Source organism: Chiloscyllium plagiosum, chromosome 25 (assembly GCF_004010195.1).
Source record: "Chiloscyllium plagiosum isolate BGI_BamShark_2017 chromosome 25, ASM401019v2, whole genome shotgun sequence".
Taxonomy (NCBI): Eukaryota; Metazoa; Chordata; class Chondrichthyes; order Orectolobiformes; family Hemiscylliidae; genus Chiloscyllium; species Chiloscyllium plagiosum.
The window spans coordinates 14,081,434-14,097,492 of record NC_057734.1 but is presented as its reverse complement, the minus strand read 5'-3'; the positions used below and the strand labels follow the sequence as shown (position 1 = coordinate 14,097,492).

At 41.3% G+C, this 16,059-nt stretch overlaps 1 protein-coding gene across 1 annotated transcript in view; it reads right to left on the bottom strand.

Annotated features, from left to right (window-relative positions):
• The window catches only part of LOC122562400 (aldehyde dehydrogenase, mitochondrial-like), a 45,621-nt gene that overhangs the window by 2,639 nt on the left and 26,923 nt on the right, over positions 1 to 16,059 (bottom strand). Inside the window, exons 6-10 of the mRNA XM_043715257.1 lie at positions 12,577 to 12,690; positions 11,866 to 11,968; positions 5,864 to 6,048; positions 4,026 to 4,190; positions 2,661 to 2,818 (exon numbers count right to left, since the gene is read on the bottom strand). Of these exons, the coding sequence (XP_043571192.1) occupies positions 2,661 to 2,818; positions 4,026 to 4,190; positions 5,864 to 6,048; positions 11,866 to 11,968; positions 12,577 to 12,690 (725 nt within the window). The remainder of the gene's footprint in view (positions 1 to 2,660; positions 2,819 to 4,025; positions 4,191 to 5,863; positions 6,049 to 11,865; positions 11,969 to 12,576; positions 12,691 to 16,059) is intronic.

Below are 16,059 nucleotides of genomic sequence, written 5' to 3'. Positions count from 1 at the left end.
GCTTACACTATTCAGTTCCCTGGCTTGTCTTTACTGCCCTTCTTAAACAGTGGCACCATGTTTGCCAACCTCCAGTCTTCCGGCACCTCACCTGTGACTATCGATGATACAAATATCTCAGCAAGAGGTCCAGCAATCACTTCTCTAGCTTCCCACAGAGTTCGCGGGTACACCTGATCAGGTCCTGGGGAATTATCCACTTTTAACTGTTTCAAGACATCTAGCACTTCCTCCTCTGTAATCTGGACATTTTGCAAGATGTCACCATCTATTTTGCTACAGTCTATATCTTCCATATCCTTTTCCACAGTAAATACTGATGCAAAATATTTCGTATCTCCCCATTTTCTGTGGCTCCACACAAAGGCCACCTTGCTGATCTTTTAGGGGTCCTATTCTCTCCCTCGTTTACCCTTTTGTCCTTAATAAATTTTTAAAAACCCTTTGGATTTTCCTTAATTTATTTGCCAAAGCTATCTCATGTCCCTTTTTTGCCTTCCTGATTTCCCTCAAGTATATTCCTACTTTCTTTATACTCTAAGGATTCACTCAATCTATCCTGTCTATACCCGACATATGCTTCCTTCTTTTTCTTAACAAAACCCTCAATTTCTTTAGTCATCCAACATTCCCTATACCTACCAGCCTTCCCTTTCACCCAGACAGGAATATACTATCTCTAGATTCTCATTATCTCATTTCTGAGGGCTTCCCATTTTCCAGCTGTCCCTTTATCTGCAAACATCTGCCTCCAATCATTGGAAATTCCAAAGAAATACAAATAAAATATGAATATCCTCTAATTATTTTGTATACCTGTAGTCTTATTTCAGTAACATAACTTCATATCATTTATGTATGAAAGTATGGCAAAACTCCTTTAGGAAGGAACCAAATCTGTGAATTAACAGTTTTTTCCCCCCTGCAAACAGCTGAGTGGGACAATTCCAGGGAAAGGACAAACAGAGTTTAGAAACAAAATCAGTGTTTAAACCAGGCAGTCACATCAGTAAAAACAGCAATAAATGTTGCACAATTTCCAATTGCAAAGTTATAGTGTCTTATGTGTTTCTTAAATTTCAGGTAGAAATAGGTAAACTTTTTCTGCAGTGACATTATTGTACAAGTGAGGAATACATGAGAAAGTGATTTTTGTCTTTAACACATTCATGAATAATAATTTCACATCAGAAATTTAGTGACATAATGGAGCTATTTAAAATCACAGTTTGGGTTGTTTTTAAAAATAGTCATTCTGCTGCTTCCTGCTCCGGGCAAGGTTGGTATTGCAGAGGTCAGGGTCCTGTGAATTTAGCTGTAATGAGACTTGAGGTAGTGGCTTAGGGAGGGGGAGAATGCTCATATTGCATTACAATCATTACATAGAATCATTCAGTACAGAAGAGGGTTTTTAGCCCATTAAAGCTTGCACTGAAAAAGGTTTATTCCAAGTCTACACTAATCCCATTTTCCAGCAATATGTCCAAAGCCATAAATGTCATGGCATTTAAAATGCTGATCAAAATACTTTTCAGAAGTTGAGGTTTCCATCTTATCCACCCATTCCAGATATCCACCACCCTCTTGGTAAGAAAAAACATTTTTCTCAAATTCCCATTCAAACTCTTTCCTATCACCTTAAAAGTGTGTCCCCCTGTTATTGACTCTTCAACCAAGAGGAACAGGTTCACCCTGTCAATGCTCCTCAATCTTATGTACCTAAAATAATTTTCCTTTTTTGCTTTGAAGAACACACAAGCTTCTCCAGCTTCTTTTTCATTGCCAAACTGTTCCATTTCAGGCAATATCCTGGTGAATTTCCTCTACACCACCTCCAGTGCAATCACATCCTTCCTTTCATTTGATACCCAAAACTGCACTCAAAATTCCAACTGTGACCCAACCAAGATTCTGTACAGCTCCAACATAACTTCCCTGCACTTAATCTGTGCCATGAATGATAAAGGCAAGTGTCCAGTACGCCACCTTAACTATCCTGTCAACCTGTCCTGCTGCCTTCCAGGGTCTGTGAACAAGTACCCCAGGATCCCTGTTCTTCTGAGCTTCCTGGTGTCCTGTCATTCATTAAGCAGTCTCATCGAGTACATATTTGTTAGTTTTTAAATTGCATTTACCCAAACCCACCAACTATTGGTGGAAAAGTGAAACAATATGTCACCGTCCAAAAGGAAGGATGTTGTTAAACTTGAGGGGGTGCAGAAAAGATTTACAAGGATGTTGCTGGGACTGAAGAGTTTGGGACGAAGACAGGGTGAGAGGAAAGAGTCCGAAAAGGCATAGGGTTACAGTGTGGGGCAAGATTTAAAAAGGAACCTGAAGAGGGTGGGGAGTATATGGAACAGACTGCCAGAGGAATTGGAGGAGGCCAGTACAAATACATTTAAAAGGCATCTGGATGGGAAGGGGTTAGGGGGAAATATGGGCCAAATGCTGGCAAATGGGCTTAGGTCAAATTGGGATATCTGGTTGGAGCAGATGAGTTGGACCGAAGGGTTGGTTTCCGTACTGTATGACTATGACTGACTAATCTTTGTTAAATCTTGGGTTATACAAGTTCAATGCATTTCACAGCCTTAGAATATTCCAAACATATAGTTTCGTCCTCAATGCATAACTCAAAGATATATAGGAAAGCTGACCAGACAGTTCCTGTGCGTAGCCCCTGAGACACGTAGTTAGCCTTATTGATATCATTGGTAAACACTGCTGCTGCAAGTCCATACACAGAATCATTTGCTCGCTCAATCACCTCCTCCACTGTCTTAAACTTCAGAATCTGCATCACTGGTCCAAAGATCTAAATTAAAATAAAACAATGTATATTTATTCTGATATATTTGAATACATTTTCAACAGTCTTTTACATTTCTAGCAAATCTGTTTTGATTAAGGAGAAATAACATCTAATCATTATCGATGAGCAGGAATAGATGTTTCCGTGGTATTTTTGATTAATAAAAGAGAGAGACATGGGCGTAAGATTGTAATCCAATTAGTGTGATGTATGAATTGTTACTTGAATCCTAAAATTAGTTAGCACCCCTGACAAAATGTAAAGTGTGTAATCTATTGGTTTATAATGCCCAAAGTACCTCGTAATATTTTATTCTATTAAAAGACACCATATAAAAGTGTAGGTGGTTCTCATTAATTATCACTATCCAGAGTAGCTAATAGGGCCATCAATTCCTCTTGGTAACACGAATAGGAAAACGGGTCAACAACTGTGACACAATCACCAATTTATTAAACAATTTTGACTTAAATATTTTACTTAAGTTTAGTTAAAAGATGTGCATCAGAGTACCAGATGACTAAATTCACATTTGTATTTAAAAGATGGTTTTAGAATATGTCAAGGAACAATAAATCAGTCAACATTAGTAGAAGGAAAAATAATGGAACCCCCACTAAAGGATAAGCGAAAAGAATCAAAACAAAGTCAACATGCATTTTAAGAGCAAGTCTTACGTTACTAATATCATTAGATTTTGATGAGAATTGACAAGGATATTGGAGTAGATACAACAGATTTCCAAAAGGCCTTTGATAAGGTGCTACACCATAGAAAAATGAGAAAAGATCAGTGCAAAAAAGAAAAGCTGGAAGACAGAGAAGGTAGCCAAGTGACAGAAGATGTGAAGTACTGATCCATAAAGACCAGTAGTGGGACCACTGTCATTTGCAATTTTACTCCAAAGTCTAAAATAGTTAATAGAAAAACAACTAAAATTTGCAGTCATCAAAATGAAGGGGATCGAAAAACTATAAAATGTGCTAAACTCGTACTGAAATTTGTTAGTCTATACTTGGAGCACTGTAAAGTTCTGGTTGCCATATTATACATTTTAATTTTGAAACCATAATCTTCTACCAAAATACAAAGATAATAATAATAAAGCAAACCTGATACAACTTAACATTTTCAACTAATATTCTGAGCTCTTGATTCTGAAACAAGATTGTTATCCTAGTCATGATTTTGCAAAGGAGTGTGAACTCACCTCCTCTCTAGCAATAATCATATCATCCTTCACATCTCCAAACACAGTTGGCTGGATGAAGAACCCACGATCTGCTGCCACTCCTCCCCCACAGAGAAGTTTGGCTCCTTCCTTTTTTCCACTACTAATGTATCCCAGAATTTTATTGAATTGCTCTTCATCTACCTGTAATAAACATACAATAACTGGTTATCAACAGTTGTTAAATTCACATAAAATGTTCCAATGACCAGGACTGATAGCTAAAAACCAAATATTTGTAAGCACATTGAAGAATCATTCTGTGTGGCTCTTCAGGGCTTCAGCATAAAGTCAAGGCTGACACTACTCAGTATCGGAGGTGCAATAAATCACATAACATGTGATACAGATGCATTGGCTGCTCTCCTTAGGTGAATATAAAGCATCCTGTGGTATTGTTTCAAAAGAAATTTGAGGGGGCTATCCTACACACGGCCAACATTTATTCTTCAACAATGGTCTCGCGAAAACAGATTATCTAATCACCATATTACTATTTATGTGACTTTGCGTTCAATTTGGCTGTTACAATTCCTAAAATTATAACGATGACTGTTTAATATATGTAAATCACATCACTATATGCAAATCATATCAGGACCTTTGTGGTATGAAAGGCGCTGTACAAATACAAATCTTTTACTTTTTCCATTAAATTAGTATCCATCCGGAACTTAAGATTCCAGTGAAATCATTTCATGTACTTTGTCATTTTCTGTTCAAATCATTCCCCAACCTCCTTGAATGCAGTCAACTCTTACTGTAATTCAATATCATTTGCATCAAGATTTGAGATGCCAGTGTTGGACTGGGGTGTAAAAAAGTGAAAAGTCACACCACCAGGTTGGACTATAACCTGGTGTTGTGTGATTTTTAAATTTGCATCAACTAGTTTCTAACAAGTGCTACTTTTCATTGGTGAGTCAGATAGCAAGTGTCAACAGAATTCTAACATTAAAAGGTATCACAACTACCAGTTAAAGTAATTCTTCACACCTGCTTAAGAATAATTTATGAATTTGACACTATTAGCAAAGTCAGAATGAAGGCTGGCAGAAAATCAGATCAAATGTAGCAATGACTATTTTTAGGAGAACCGGAATCGTTCCCTCGACTTCCCTTTCTTTAGGTACATTCTTCAGTATGATTGGAGGCACATAAGAGGCAGTTATCCTTTGCACTGGCATTAATTTAGTGTAGCAATTCTACTGTACACACCAGTGAGTTAGTGGGTGCAATCAATACCAGACAGAAGCTAGTGACCAAGAAATTAAAAAAAAATATTTACTTGGAGGAGTAAAAAACAAACAAAACTGATACTAAAATCTTTGAGATGTTGGCTATGCCATTGGCTGTATATTTGCTGCGATCAAAAAGGAGGATTAGCATCCAAGAGCTACCAGCCAATTCAAGAAGAAGCATCTCTAATGCTAGCAGAGTTACCAAAAGCAGAAGAGAGCGCCCAAACATGAGTGACTCTGTTCGCATCTCCATGGCCACTAGTTTTCGCTTGGCTGCCTTGCCATATGGCAATGGCACTCTCGCCATAGGTAAAAACAGCAGGAGGAAGCTCTTAAATGGTTATTAATTGGTAAAGTCCAAGTAAAGGTGGGTAATGACTTGCATGTGCTACCACAACAGCAGCTAATTTTGCACTCTGCTCTCTCCTAGCGTAGGGTATAAATTCCAGCCTGACTGTAATGGTTAGAAGTGCCATACATGTCCTTTCTATAGCAAGGGCGGCAAAAATGATAGCATTCCTTAAATGGCAAAAAACCAAACATTCTCAACTAGTTTTCAATTCAGTATACATTTACCTGTGGCCCCTGCTCATTCTTGGAATCAAACGGATCTCCTACAGTTCGAAGTTTTGCTCTTTCCACACTCTGCTCCACAAATCTGTTGTAGATAGACTCTTGAACATATGTACGTGACCCAGCACAGCAGCACTGTCCTTGGTTAAAGAATAGAGCTGTATGGGATTCCTCAACTGCATGATCAACTGGAAAATTAACAAAGTCAGTGTCAGTTAGAACATTTAACAGAACATTTTTATTGAGACGGGAGAAATTACTGAAATAAAAACACATTTTTGGTTTATTTCAAGTTTGTTGCTAAAGAAAGACACTTTAACATTCAGGTCTGGAGGTAAATCCTCCTCCAGACCAAATCTGCAGATTACTTCCTTCAGGTTCTAGTTATGACTTTTGGGATGGGGAGGGGGAAGAGTGCGCTGACTGTGGTGTTTTAACACAAGGGTCAACATACCTTAGATGAAGGGGGACATTGAGAACGAGAGACCTTCATGGTAACCTCATGAGCCCACACTGTTGGCATCACTCTGCATTGCAAACCAGCTGTTCAGCCAACTGAGCTAACCAACCCCAACAATATTTGGATGGACAATGATTTGCAATGCCAAGTAGTGCCAATAGTAGAGTTTCAATTCTCACACTGGCTGAGGTTATCATGAAGGACTCTCCTTCTCATCCTCTCTCCTTGCCTGAGGTGTGGTAACCCTCAGGTTTTCTGTAATAAACAGAGCAGCCATATGGCTCTCTTGGACTATGTTGACTTTAGTTTTACTTTCTTGCTCTAATCAAAAAAAGAGCAAAGCAAAGACGAGGACAGTAGATCTCTGAACTCTGCAAGTAGGCCCAAGTAGTAACTAACATTTGATGCTCCTTTCTATCGCAATAGCAGGATATTTTACAAAGGCAATGTCAGCTTAATCTAGCTGGGGAAGCTTGAATCTGCACCTAAACAATGAACCGTTACTTCTGACCATATATATTGTATAAGCAAATTCAAGCAAAAAATTAAGTTGAACAGCTTTTCATAAATTCTTAGAGGGGAAGGATGACATTGTGGACTAAAATTCTCAATTTGTTCCTTTCAAAAATAAAACAATGTACACATTCTTTATCATTTATTATTTTTTAAATTCTTTATTCATTCATGGGATGAGGGCATCGCTGGCTAGGCCAGCATTTATTGCCCATCCCTAATTGTCCAAAAGGGCAGTTAAGAGTCAATCGCATTACTGTGGGTCTGGAGTCACGTGTAGGCCAGACCAAGGATGGCAGTTTCCCTCCCTAAAGGACATTAATGAACCAGATGGGTTTTCCCAACAACCTACAATGGAATCATGGTCATCGTTAGACTCAGTTCCAGATTTTTCTGTTGAATTCAAATTCCACCATTTGCCATGGCGGGATTCTAAACCAGGTCTTTAGATTAACAGTCCACCAATAAATACCAGTAGGCCATCACCTCCCTCAATATACACATACGTTTAAGATATTAAACACGCGTGCGCATACGCATGTGAATGCATAGTTAGCAGCAACAAAAATTGAGTTTTATTGATCCCAGCAGTTTAATGTAATCTCTCCAGTCAGATACAAACACAAGATTAGTGGATAAAAACCGAAATAACTGCAGATGCTGTAAACCAGAAGCAAAAATAGAAGTTGCTGGAAAAGCTCAGCAGGTCTGACAGATTCTGAGAAGAGAAATCAGTTGACATTTTGGGTCTGGCGGCCCTTCCTCAGAGGCAGAGTCACTGGATCTGGTTTCTCTTCACAGATGGTCGTCCCTGCTGATAACACTTGCAGGAAATGCACCCATCTCCAGCTCCTCCAAGACCGTGTTAGGGAACTGGAGCTGGAGTTGGATGATCTTAGGATCATTTGGGAGGCAGAGGGGGGTCATAGATCGGAGCTTTAGGGAAGTAGTAACTCCAAAGATGGCAGATAGATGGGTGACAGTGAGGGGGACTGGGAGGAAGCAGCCAGTGCAGGGACCCCCTGCGGCCGTTCCCCTCAAGAACAAGTATACCGTTTTGGATACTTGTGGGGGGGAAAACTTACCAGGGGTAAGCAATGGGGTACAGGCCTCTGGCACGGAGCCTGTCCCCGTTGCTCAGAAGGGAAGGGTGGAGAAGAGCAAAGCAAAAGCAATAGTTATTGGGGACTCGATATTTCGGAGCACAGATAGGCGGTTTTGTGGGGGCGAGAGAAACTCACGGTTGGTATGTTGCCTCCCAGGTGCAAGGGTACATGACGTCTCTGATCGTGTTTTCCGGGTCCTTAAGGGGGAGGGGGAGCAGCCCGAAGTTGTGGTCCACATTGGCACCAACGACATAGGTAGGAAGAGGGCTGAGGATGTTAGGCAGGCTTTCAGGGAGCTAGGTTGGAACCTCAGAGTTAGAACAAACAGTTGTTATCGCTGGTTTGTTACCTGTACCACGTGATAGAGTCGAGGAATAGGGAGAGAGAACAGTTAAATGCGTGGCTACAGGGATGGTGCAGGAGGGAGGGATTCTGGTATCTGGATAACTGGGGTTCTATCTGGGGAAGGTGGGACCTCTATAAACAGGATGGTCTACACCTGAACCTGAGGGGCACCAGTATCCTTGGGGGGGAGGTTTGCTAGTGCTCTTGGGGAGGGGGGGTTTAAACTAACTCTGCAGGGGCATGGGAACCAAGACTGTAGCTATAGGGTGCAGGACCTGGAGTGTAGGGAGGTTAGGAACATGGCATCAATCTCAAAAGGAGGGTGCCTGTAAACAGGAAAGTGGCTTGAAGTGTGTATACTTCAATGCAAGACGTATACGAAGTAAGGTAGGTGAACTTGCAGCGTGGATTGGTACCTGGGATTTCGATGTTGTGGCTATTACGGAGACATGGGTAGAACAGGGACAGGATTGGCTGTTGCAGGTTCCAGGGTTTAAATGTTTCAGTAGGGTCAGAGGTGGGGTAAAAGAGGGGGAGGTGTGGCATTGCTTGTTAAAGATAGTATTACAGCAATGGAAAGGATGATGGATGAAGACTCGCCATCTGAGTTTGGGCTGAGGTTAGGAATAGGAAAGGTGAGGTCACCCTGTTAGGAGTTTTTTTTTTTTAAAACAGGCCTCCTAATAGTCCTAGATACATAGAAGAAAGGATTGCGAGGATGATTCAGGAGAAGAGGAGTGAAAGTAATAGGGTGGTTGTTATGGGGGACTTTAACTTTCCAGATATTGACTGGGAAAGCTATGGTTCGAGTTCGTTAGATGGGTCGGTGTTTGTCCAATGTGTGCAGGAGGGTTTCCTGACAATATGTAGACAGGCCAACAAGAGGTGAGGCCATACTGGATTTGGTTCTGGGTAACGAACCAGGCCAGGTGTTAGAATTGGAGGTAGGTGAGCACTTGGGGCAGGAAAATTATGATGCGGTGAGGCACGACTTAGGATGCGTGGCTTGGAAAAGTAGGCTTCGAGGGATGGGCGCAATTGATATGTGGAGCTTGTTCAAGGAGCAACTATTGAGTGTCCTTGATAATTATGTACCTGTCAGGCAGGGAGGAAAGGGTTGTGAGAGGGAGCCGTGGTTTAATAAGGAATGGAATCCCCTGTTAAAGGGAAGAGGGCGGCCTATGTAAAGATGAGGCGTGAAGGTTCAATTGGGGCAATTGAGAGTTATAAGGTAGCCAGGAAGGATCTGAAGAGAGAGCTAAGAGCACTATCCCCCTAATTATAGAATCCCTTACAACTACCACTTGTCTTTTTGCTCCTGCTTCTTAAATGGCCTCCCGTCCCATGGTGCAGTGGTCAATTGATTCATTCTCCCTGCAGCCCTTTTCCTCATTCACACAGGGAGCAAATACCTCGTACCTGTTGGACAAGGTCAAGAGCTGAGGCTCCTCTGTTCCTGAATGCAGAATCCCTCGACCTGCCTCACTTGCAGTGACACCCTACTTACCAAATTTGAAATAATTAATCTACCAGATGCGACTGTATCCTGAAACAAAGCTTCCAGGGAACTCTCCTCCTCCCAGATGTGCCACAGTGTTTGAAGCCCATCTCATCAATTCAGAGCCGGACTTCTTCCAGCAAGCAACACTAAGAGACATTATGACCACAACCTTTAATTATTCAGTGTGTTACCATCATTGAATCCGCCACTCTCAATATCCTGGAGGTTACCATTGACCAGCAACTCATCTGGACGCACCACCTGGGGTGGCACGGTAGCTCAGTGCTTAGCACTGCTGCCTCACAGCACAGGGGGCTTGGGTTCATTTCCAGCTTTGGGCAAATGTCTATGTGGAGTTTGTACATTCTCCCATGTCTGCAAGGGTTTCCTCCAGGTGCTGTGGTTTCCTTTCTCTGTCCAAAGATGTGCAGGTTAGATGGATTAGCCATTAGCCATGCTAAATTGTCCATTGTCTGGGGATGTGTAGGTTTGGCGATTAGCCGTGGGGGTTGCAGGGACAAGGTAGGGAGATGTTTTTTGGTGGGATGCTCTTCGGGGGATGGTGTTGGACATGTTGGGCTAAAGGGCCTCTTTCCAAATAGTAGGGATTCTATATAAACACAGTGACTGCACGAGTAGCTCAGAGGCTCGGAATACTGCATTGAATAAATCAACTCTTGACTCCCTAAACCCTGTCCATGATCTACATGGCACAGGTGTGATGGAGTACTCCCCACTTTACTGTAAAAGTACAGCTCCAGTAGCACTCAAAAAGCTTCACATCATCCAGGACAAAGCAGCACACTTGATTGGCACTGCACCCACTTTGTTCACCATCGACATTTAGTAGTGATAGTGTGTATATCTACAAAATACACTGCAGAAATTCATGAAAGATCCTTAGCCCCTTCCAAATCCAGAGCCACTTCCATCTAGAAGGACCAGGACAGCAGATACATCAGAACACCACCACCTGCAAGTGTCTCCAAGCCAGTCACCATCCTGATTTAGAAATGTGTCATTCTTCTTTACTGTCACTGGGTCAAAATCCTGGAATTCCCTCCCTAATAGCATTGTGGGTCTCCTTACTGTCCATGGGCTGCAATGGCTCAGAAAGGCAGCTGACTCCCACCTTCTCACAGGGCAACAATGGACAGGCAATAAATGCCAGCTAGCCAGCAACACCCATGTTCCATGAGTGAATCAATCTAAAAACGTTCTAGTTATTCAAAACTTGAGGTAATTTTCCTTCACTACCAGATCTGCATGTTTCATTTAACTGTTCCAGTCTCATAAGCTGCGATGCTTTTTTTCCCACGAGCACTCACGCTACCAAGATTTTCTCAGTCTTCCATTAAAAGTTTTTGCAGATTTACAATGAAATATCTCTCGTCTGGATGTTTTCATAAACAACAACCTTTACATTGAGGAAACCTATTCCCTTAACCGTCTTCAACAATCTCTGTTTCTAGGAGAATGTATTAAGACTATAAGAAATAGAGCCAGGAGCATACCTTCCAGCCACTCGAGCCTGCTGGTCCAACATTCCTTGATACGTGGCTGATCCAACAGTCCTCATTCCACTTCCTTGCCCCTTTCCCTGTAGCGCTTGATTCTCCAACTGATCAAGAATCTATCTCAGTTTAAACATACACAAGAACTCTGTCTCTACAGCACTCTGTGGCAAGGAGTGGGCATAGCTTTAAATTAAGGGGTGGTAGGTATAGGACAGATGTTAGGGGTAGGTTCTTTACTCAGCGAGTCGTGAGTTCATGGAATTCCCTGCCAGCAGCAGTGATGGACTCTCCCTCTTTATGGGCATTTGAACGGGCATTGGATAGGCATATGGAGGATAGTGGGCTAGTGTAGGTTAGGTGGGCTTGGATCGGTGCAACATCGAGGACCAAAGGGCCTGTACTGCGCTGTATTTTTCTATGTTCTATGTTCTAGATGCTGCCAGATCTGCTGTTCTATGTTCTATGTTCTAGATGCTGCCAGATCTGCTGACTCTTACCAGCAACTTCTGCTTTTAAGTCATGATTAGTGGAACTCAAGCTGCATGTAATAAAGGATTTCTTACGATCAGCATCAGAGAGGATAATATTTGGGCTTTTTCCTCCAAGTTCCAGTGTCACCTTCTTCAAGTTACTTTTTCCTGCAGCCTGCTGGATCAGGTGACCAACCTGAGAATAAGACAGGAACACACTTCTGAAAAAACAAGTATATTAAGAAAAAGTAAACGGTGAACAGGAAATAGTGAAATACAAGAAATCATCATCAGGATATGGCAAGACAGTGTAGCTCATGAGCCCAAAATAAAGTATTCCAAAATCATTAGTTAAATGACCTCCAAGGCCTGAATTTATTTCTATAGAATCTTTTATTTACTGGTGTTGATCCAGTAGTTCAATTGACATCTACATGCTTGCATGGCTTAATTCAGGAGCACACAACCAAGACAGATCAACTGCAGAACTGTATGCAAGTGTGCATTGTTTGAAGCAAGCTTTGGTAATAGAGGGGCAGGAATGCAATAACTATTCTGGTTGGCCAATAACTGAAGAGCTTTCATAGCAAGGATATTATAGCACAGTGAAATGTAATAAAAATCCCAATTAAATAAAATGTATTACTGCATATAAACTAGACAGATTTATACAGTTCAATTGAGTATTACATTTCCAGGATTTGTACTTGTTGTGCATTCTATGAATGAATGAATGAGCTATTCACTGATCCAATCTGTAAACTTCCAGAGTTTGACTTGAAGTGCCTCAATTTCCAAACTGACCTCTGTGGATCCTGTGAATGCAACTTTATCAACATCCATATGTGAGGCAATTGCTGCTCCTGCGGTTTCTCCAAAACCAGGAATAATATTCACGACTCCTGGTGGAAATCCTGCCTGTTTAAAAAATGTGTAATGTGACAGTAATTAAGAGAAACTGACTGAAAATCCTTCCCACAAATCCAATTCAAGCATATTTCTGCCATCAACATTCATCTATTTTTCCAATTGAAATGATATAAAAAAGTGAATTGAATATATGTAAAATGCAATCCTAGCAGTTATGCCAAAAACATATACATCAGTGCCATCAAGTGCTGCCCTTGCTGAAATTTTAGAGTGATGATTGGTTCACCTAATTTACATGGGTCAGTACACCTTTGCACCTTTAACACCTGCTCTCTTCTCTCTCGTCCCATAGTGTCATTTATAAACTTTGTGGCTGATAGTTTGAGAAAAATAAATCTCTAGCTTTGGAGATCCAGACTCTGGTATCTATTGCAAATTAATGGGAACAGTCGGTCATCAACAGTCCTATCAAATGGCTCTTACCAATCATTTGTTAAGAGATACTTGGCTTGGATGTTGTCAGACTTCATTATAGCCTCAATGTAAATATGGACAGAATGGTCAAACTCTACAGGGTACACCAGGAAGACTGCCCTTGATATTTTAGGTATTCCAACCTATATGACGCCAAGGAATCCTAGTAAAATTGAAGTCAATGGAAACCAAGGAAAAAATCTCCAGTGGCTGTTGGAGGCTAATCATGTCAGCTCTAGGAACTCCTTATAGCAGTACTCTGGTCCCAAATATCTACAGTTGCTTCATCAGCAATAAACCATCTTTCAACTCCATTCAACTCATATCTACCATTCAGCCAGAACTGGATCAAATAATGACGTGGGCTGACAACAGTGAGAGCCTGGATATCGAGTGTGAAAGGGTTAAACTATATGAACAAGAGGGAAGCAGCAAGTGTGTGGTAATCTCATTGAACTAGTAATCCTGAATCCCAATTTAATATTCTGGAGACATGGGTTAGAATCCCAACATGGCAGATGGCAAAATCTGAATTCAGTAAATAACTGGAATTAAAAGCTGACCTAACAATGACCATTGATTGTAGTAAACCAGAAGGGTTTTTACAAATGTCCTTTATGGAAGAAACCTACCAACTTTACCTGGTCTGGCCAACATGTGACTCCAGGTCCACAACACTATCAAGAACTCTCAACTGTCTTCTAGCAAGCCATTCAGCTGTATTAAACCAAAACAAAATTTAAATAAGGAGCAAAACCTTTGAACGGAAGCACCAGACAGCATCGACCTAGGCACCGATGACGATGTTGACATTGCAACGTCCACCTTACCAAAATCACAGGACTATACCAAACTTTGGACAGTCCCACACACTAGTCAACCAATAGCTTGATATTGTCACACTTATGGAATCACACGATGTCCCAGATACCATCATCACCAAATCTGGATATATCCTATCACATCTGCAGGACAGACTCACCAAATTTGACAGCACAGCAGTAAAGAGTAAGGAAGGAATTTCCTTACTGTGTGGAGTTTGCACGTTCTCCCCGTGTCTGCGTGGGTTTCCTCCGGGTGCTCCGGTTTCCTCCCACAGTCCAAAGATGTGCAGGTCAGGTGAATTGGCCATACTAATTTGCCCATAGTGTTAGGTAAGAGGTAAATCTAGGGTATGGGTGGGTTACGCTTCGGCGGGGCGGTGTGGACTTGTTGGGCCGAAGGGCCTGTTTCCACACTGTAATGTAATCTAATCTAATCTAATCTAAATTTCTCCAGGAGTTCACAACATGGACTCCAGGCCCCACAATGCCTCATGGCATCAGGTCAAACATAGATAAGGAAAATTCACAATAATTACCACCTACCTCACGCCACTCAGTTGATTAATCAATACTCCATTTGAACAACATTTGGAGGAAACATTAAAGATGGTAAGAGCATTTAATGTGCACTGGACGGGGGACTTCAACATCCATCACCAACAGTGGCTCAGTAGCATCACTACGGAGACAACTGGTCAAGATGGGTCTATGCGATTTGGGGTTAGAACCAATAATAAGAAAAATTTACCAAAGTCATTCTCACCAATCTACCCATCATAGATGCAGCTACTCATGACAGTACACATTGGATTGACCACCAGTCAGTACGTTGAAGTCAGACCTTCACATCAAGGATTCCATCCAGTGCGCTGTGGGGCACTTCTACCATTTCAAAACGAGGGAGAGACTTCAAACAGGTCCAGCAACTCAAACTTGTGCATTCAAGAGCTAATGTTGGTCAACAGCAGCAGAATTAAACTTGATTCAATGAAAAGTGCAGAAGGGCATACCAGAGGCTACACCAGGCACATATAAAAATCAAGTGTAATCTAGTGAAGCCATAACTCAGGACTATTTACATTCCAAAACAGAAGAATCATGAAATAAACAGGGCTAGGGGATCCCACAATAAATCAATTCTTTAAGGAGTAACATACATCATGGGTAAGCGGGTAAGAGATGTACTATATCTGGATTTTCAGAAGGCATTTAAGAGGATTCTACATAAAAGGTTTGGCACAAATTAGAACACATGGTATAAAGGCCAATATACTAGCATGGATGGAAGACTGAAAACAGAACATGCAGATATCAGCCTTTTTTGGTTTAGCAGGGTGTGACAAGTGTGATCCTGCAGGGATTGCTGCTGGGGCCTCAACCTTTTACAATTTATATCAATTACTAAGATGAAGGAGACAAAGACATGGCGGCTACATTTTTAGATGATACACAGATAAGTAGAAAAGGATGTTCTGAAGATTACAGGCTGATACAATCGAATAGGGAAACATCTTTCAAACAGGAGCATAATTTGGAAAAATTTGAAGATGGTCACTGATGGGGAAGAATAAAAACATTATTTAAAACAGAACAATTGCAAAATTCTGAGGCATAGAGGGATCTAGGGGCTCTATCACAGGTCATAAGTTAGTATGCAGGTAGAGCAAGTGATAAGGCAGCTAACAGAACACTAACAAACAAGGCTGGAGGAATATTGTAGGTCTGATACTATCTGTCAAGAAAGAGCGAGCCTTACTAAATGTGAAACCATAACACCTTCCCTTTCCACAGATGCTGCCAGACTGGAGCTTTTCCAGAATTGTTTCTTATTTCCAGCATCCATAGTATTTTTACTTTTAATAGAATGCTATCCATTACGACAGGAGGAAGTCAATATTAAAAATAGAAAATCATGCTTCAATGATACAGGTGACTACTATGAATTGAGGCAGGAATACCCAAGCAGAAAATCAAGTCAGCTCAGGATCCAATGTCTCCAAGCCCTGGCTTTCTTCAAAAACTGTTGCAACAACTCTTGCAGGCATCTCTGTGGAAATCCATTGCAATAGGCAACAAAAGTCTGCTCCAAGAACTTTGCATATCAATGGATTGGCAGAAA